Source organism: Musca autumnalis, unplaced genomic scaffold (assembly GCF_047663935.1).
Source record: "Musca autumnalis isolate F117 unplaced genomic scaffold, ASM4766393v1 scaffold_4, whole genome shotgun sequence".
NCBI classification, from domain to species: Eukaryota; Metazoa; Arthropoda; class Insecta; order Diptera; family Muscidae; genus Musca; species Musca autumnalis.
In genome coordinates this window covers 86,786,477-86,792,934 of record NW_027411977.1, presented here as the reverse complement: position 1 = coordinate 86,792,934, position 6,458 = coordinate 86,786,477, and the positions used below count along the sequence as shown (strand labels likewise).

At 36.6% G+C, this 6,458-nt stretch overlaps 1 protein-coding gene across 1 annotated transcript; it reads left to right on the top strand.

Annotated features, from left to right (window-relative positions):
* Nucleotides 1-5,401: 5,401 nt before the first annotated feature.
* LOC141403542 (uncharacterized) lies at nt 5,402-6,058 on the top strand. Its single transcript, XM_073986114.1, has 2 exons — nt 5,402-5,531; nt 5,653-6,058. Exons 1-2 carry the CDS (start codon nt 5,520-5,522, stop codon nt 5,983-5,985), a joined length of 345 nt encoding a protein of 114 aa, XP_073842215.1. The 5' UTR covers nt 5,402-5,519; the 3' UTR covers nt 5,986-6,058.
* The last annotated feature ends 400 nt before the right edge of the window (nt 6,059-6,458 follow it).

The window sequence follows — 6,458 nt, the reverse complement described above, 5'->3', positions numbered from 1 at the left end:
TAAGTTCTACTAGTTTAGGGCTACAATATTGCCAAAGACAGCAAGGCCAAACTACTATTTGTTTCTGAGATAAAGGCCCGATAAATGCAAGAAATTGTAGTTTTAGCCCGGTTTAGATGAGGCCATAAAATCCGAACTGGATCTGACATGTTAAACCCTACTAGGGCTTTTGTAGTCGCAATATGTACTTTCAAAAAATGCATACTAGACACGGTGCTCTTGAAACAATATTAAATGGAAGGTGCTTACACCTCGAAAATTTTTGCGGATTCTGAAACTACAATATTTATAGATGAGAAAAAATAAAAAAAAAAACAAAAAAAAAAATCGCCGGAGCGCTTTTTAAATAAATCGCGATTTAAGTTGACATTTTTAGGGGTTGTTTAGGTTTTCACGATTTTGCTTAGAAACCGCAAGTCCTATCGAAATGGGAATAAAGAAAATGTTGTAGCTATGAAAATTATCTACAAGATCGACATTTATGGTATTTTCGTAGTTTTTACCATTTTTTATATATAGAAGTTCAAATTGGGACAATGCACTGACTGTATCGCCCCCTTATAAAACAATGTCATGAAGGTTGCGCCTTAACTAACTTTTGATGAAAACCGCTTACACGGGGGAAGTTTTAGTGAATTCTGAAACAGCAATGATCATAGATGAGAAAAATCCAAAAACAAGAAAAAATCGCTGTTGGGATGTTTAAATAAATCGCGGTCAAAATTCACATTTTTAGGTTTTCACGATTTTGCTTGCAAACCGCAAGTCCAATCGAAATGGAACTAAAGAAAATGTTGCAGCTGTAAAATTTCTCTAGAGGATTGACGTTTATCATTTGTTCCCAGCGTGTACCATTTTTAAGATAAAGAAGCTCAGTTTATATTTTTAGGTTTTTTTGTTAGGGTTTCGCGATTTTGCTTGAATACGGTAAGTCTTATCGATATGGGACCTGAGAAAATCTTAAAGCTGTGAAAATTCTCTACAAGACTGGCGTAACTAACTAATCCTAAGTTGTAACATTTTTTTAGATATATAAGTTTAAGTTGGGAATTTGCAGTATTGACATTGTTTTATAAGGGGGCGGTAAAACCGACGAGAATACCTTAAAGGTCAATCTTGTAGAGAATTTTCATAGCTACAACATTTTCGTTATTACCATTTTGATAGGACTTGCGGTTTCTAAGCAAAATCGTGAAAACCTAAACAACCCCTAAAATTTTCAACTTAAATCGCGATTTATTTAAAAAGCGCTCCGGCGATTTTTTTTTTGTTTTTTGATTTTCCTCATCTATGAACATTGTAGTTTCAGAATCCGCAAAAACTTCCAAGGTGTAAGCACTTTCCATTTAAAATTGTTTCAAGAGCACCGTGTAGAAGTTGTTTACATTTTCAGTGTTGCATAGTGTTATTTTTATACCCTCCACCAAAGTATGGAGGGTATATTAAGTTTGTCATTCCGTTTGTAACACATCGAAGTAATCACTTGCGACCCTATAAAGTATATATATTCTTGATCAGGATAAAATTCTAAGACGATCTAGCCATGTCCGTCTGTCTGTCCGTCTGTTGTAATCACTCTAGCGTTCGCAATAATTGAGATAGAGTGCTGAAATTTTGCACCCGAGGGTCTTTTTTCCATAGGCAGGTCAAGTTCGAAGATGGGCTATATCGGTCCACTCTTTGGTATATACCATATAACGGTACCTCCGGATTTGAGGTATTTTTACGTTCTTCGCCACATTTGCAGACTGAATTAGCTATAATTTGGCACTTAGGGTTCCTAGTGATCAACAAACTTATATCTCAAAGGATATGGGCATAGGTCCATGTTTTGGTATAGACCCCATATAACGGTACCTCCCGATTTTCGGTATTTTGAGAATTTTAGCCACAATTTTTAACCGAACTATCTGCAATTTGACACTTGAGGTTCTCAGTGGTCGTGAAATATCTCTACGAAACATCGTCAACATAGGTCCATGTTTTGGTATAGCCCCCATATATCGGTACCTCGCGATTATCGGTATTTTGAGAATTTTAGCTAAAATTTTTAACCGAACTAGCTGTAATTTGCCATTTGAGGTTCTCAGTGGTCATGAAATATCTCTACCAAACATCGTCAACATAGGTCTATGTTTTGGTATAGCCCCCATATAACGGTACCTCCCGATTTTCGGTATTTTGGGAATTTTAGCCACAATTTGTAACCGAACTATCTGCAATTTGACATTTGAGATTCTCAGTGGTCATAAAACATCTCCACAAACATCGTCAACATAGGTCCATGTTTTTGTATGGCCCCCTTATAACCGTACCTCCCGTTTTTCGGTATTTTGAGCATTTTAGTTAAAATTTTTAACCGAACTAGCTGTAATTTGACATTGGAGGTTCTCAGTGGTCATGAAACATCTCCACGAAACATCGTCAACATAGGTCCATGTTTTGGTATAGCCCCCACATATCGGTACCTCCCGATTTTCGGTATTTTGAGAATTTTATCTACAGTTTTTAACCGAAATAGCTGTAATTTGACATTTGAAGTTCTCAGTGGTCATAAAACATCTCCAACGAAACATCGTCAACCTAGGTCCATGTTTTGTTATAGCCCCCATATAACGGTATCTCCCGATTTTCGGTATTTTGAGAATTTTAGCTGCAATTTTTAACTGAACTAGCTGTAATGATCGGTATTTTGAGAATTTTAGCTACAATTTTGTGTATTCAAAAATAATCGATAATATAGGTTCATGTTTTGGTATATCCCCCCATATAACTGTACCTCCCGATTTTCGGGAATTTTTAGTGGCCACGAAATTTCTTCACTAAAATTTGTCAACATGGGTTCATTTTTGAGGGTCTACATTGTTTTGATGAAACTACCCTCAATTTGACTCTTGAAGTTCCCTGCAGCTATAAAACTTTTCCTCCAAAAAATTAAAAATAGGTTGACTCTTTGATATAGCCCCGTAGGTGGTACTTTTCACCTAGCTGAATACATTTTTTAGATTAGATTACATAACACTCTGCAACAAAATGGAGGTGAAAGTCTGGGGCACGGAAAATTCCTCTTGGGGAAGAAAGGCCTTTGTGAGTATACTATGAACCCCGAAGGACAGATCCGCCGTGAGTCGAACTTCCGCGTTATGGCGTTATGAAATTTTTGTTAGAGACCCTGTGGGCCATCAGGAATTAGCGTAATATCTTTGTTCACTGTTGCTTAAGTGCTCTACAAAAACAACAAACAAAGATATAATGCTAATTCATAATGGCTTACAGGGTCTCTTGCAAAAACTTCATCACGCCATAACGCGGAAGTTCGACTCACGGCGCATTTGTCCTTCGGGGTTTTTAATATACACACACCAAGGGCTTTCATCTCCAAAAGGAATTATCTCTGCCCCAACATTTGTGTTCACAGTGTAATTTAAGCACTAGTGGGAGGCATTAGGAGTCTATCCATTGTCGAAAAGTTCTTCCACCTAAAATTGTGAAAGGACCCTAATTATTCCATTTTAATTAAGACTATTTTATGGTGAAGGGTATAAAAAGTTCGGCCCGGCCGAACTTAATGACTTTTTACTTGTTATTGTATAGGGTATACAAATTTTGGCCAAGTGAAACTTAACGTCATTGTTAGTTGTGTCAGTTTGCAATTCAAAATTCTGCAATCATTATAAAGTGTCTTCCCGCCTAAGTAGACTTTTTCGACTTATGATACTCTTTAGTTAAATGAGTGATATGTGCTTATATCCAAGAATTACGATAATCGCACTTTATGTACACGGTGCTCTTGAAACATTTTTAAATGGAAGGTGCTAACACCTCGGAAATTTTTGCGGTTTCTGAAACTACAATGTTTATAGATGAGAACAATCAAAAAACAAAAAAAATCCCCGGAGCGCTTTTTAAATAAATCGCGATTTAAGTTGACATTTTTAGGGGTTGTTTAGGCTGTCGCGATTTTGCTTAGAAACCACATTTCCTATCAAAATGGGACTAAAACAAATGTTGTAGATATGAAAATTCTCTACAAGATTGACCTTTATGATATTCTCGTCGGTTTTACCGTTTTTGAGATATAGAAGTTCAAATTGGGACAATTCAAATTCAATTCAATTCTGTATCGCCCCCTTATAAAACAATGTCATGACTGCAAATTCCCAACTTAAACTTATATATCTAAAAAAATTTTACAACTAAGGATAAGTTACTTAAGCCAGTCTTGTAGAGAATTTTCACAGCTTTAAGATTTTCTCAGGTCACATGTCGATACGACTTACCGTATTCAAGCAAATTCGCGAAACCCTAACAAAAAAAACTAAAAATGTAAACTGAGCTTCCTTATCTCAAAAATGGTACAAGCTGGGAACAAATGATAAACGCCATTCCCCTTGAGAATTTTGATAGCTACAACTTTTTTTTTAGCTCCATTTCGATTGGACTTGCGGTTTTCAAGCAAAATCGTAAAAACCTAAAAAGCACCTAAAAATGTGAATTTTTACCGCGATTTATTTAAAAATCCCTACAGCGATTTATTCTTGTTTTTGGATTTTTCTCATCTATGAACACTGCTGATTCAGAATTCACAAAAACTTTCCCTGTGTAAGCGATTTTCATCAAAAGTTAGTTAAGGCGCACCCTACATGGCATTGTTTTATAAGGGGGCGATACAGTCAGTGCATTGTCCCAAGTTGAACTTCTATATCTCAAAAATGGTAAAAACTACGAAAATACCATAAAGGTCAATCTGGTAGAGAATTTTCATAGCTACAATATTTGTTTTAGTCCCATTTTGATAGGAAATGCGGTTTCTAAGCAAAATCGCGAAAACCTAAACAACCCCTAAAAATTTCAACTTAAATCGCGATTTATTTAAAAAGCGCTCCGGCGATTTTTTTGGTTTTTTGATTGTTCTCATCTATAAACATTGTAGTTTCAGAAACCGCAAAAATTTCCGAGGTGTAAGCACCTTCCATTTAAAATTGTTTCAAGAGCACCGTGTGTAATAATGACCATTTTCATTATTGCCTCAACAAGACAGTGTGGGTGGATATTCTTATAATAATGAGGGGTGGTAACAACAGTGTGGCGGGATGTATTGTCAATGATTACTGATGGCTGGCTATGCAGCACAACATTAACATCAAGCTGACCGACCGATTGGCCGGCCGCACATTCGCCAGCGATACCCACAGGCCAGCGAACATATTATATTCATTATTGTGTGCATGAGAAGAATTTTAATTACAATGATTGCGGTCGTTGTGATGATGGCCTCTGACTTATTGGTCACTTGGCCGTTTATAATATGAGCCAAGAAAATCGCCTCATTTAATGCGTCAAATAAACTCAATTAACCATGGCCAAGCGCTAGCCATTCTCGTTGTGTGTTGTGTTGTGGCATGTATAAATACGGAGGAGGCCTAAAGAAATAAGACAGTAGTCAAAACAATTAACGCTTAACTTGTGGGTAAAAATAAAAGTCAATAAACACCACCAACAACAACAACAACAGCAACATGTTCAAATTTGTAAGTACATTCTGAATTAAAAGAGTAATTGCTCATTAAGGGATAAATTCTTATGATGCCGAGTAAGTTGCTAATTTTTGTTTTCGTTTATGTGTTTTTTTTTTCATCAAATATTTTATAGATTGTTATTTGCTTCTTTGGCCTTCTGGCTGCAACTGCTGCAAAACCAGCTGTAGTTGGTCCATTGGCCTACTCAGCCCCTTTGGCGTATACTGCTCCAGCTGGCGCTGTTGTGGGTAGTGCCGCATATATTGCTCCCTATGCTTCCAGCTACAATGCTCATAGCATTGCCCACACGGCTGCATTCCCTGCTGCCTATACTGCACCTTACGTAGCTGCTTCTCCTTATGTAGCTGGTGCCACAGCTCCATATTATGCTGCCGCCACAGCACCATATTATGCTACCGCTGCTGCTCCTTATGTTGCCGCACCTACACCAATTTTGTTGAAGTAAATATTCTGGGAAAATTACATGTTGCTGACGTCAAATACAGTGAAATGTTTTTAATAGACAACATATTATTATGATGAGCAAAAAAATCGTTGTTTTAAAATATTAAATTTCTTTTGGCTTTACCGGGAAATGACAATGTACATCCCACCATCAATAACATTGTGGTTTAGTCCATTACAACAAACGATAGGAAAAATGACGATTTTAAGATCTGATAATTAAAATGAAAATGAGTAGGATTATAATTACGTACTTCGGGCTTCGTCAATGTCGTTTCCACCTAAATATTGACCTTTCGCACTGATATTTTTAAACTGCATAATACAAAAAACAATTTAAAGGCATTTACAGATACTATTATCGTGTGGGAAGCAAAATATTAATTGAAATTACGCAGTTGTTTGATTGAATGAATGTTCCAGAAAACGTGGATGGTTCAAAAAAACCCACAAATGACGTCGAACGGTAATTAG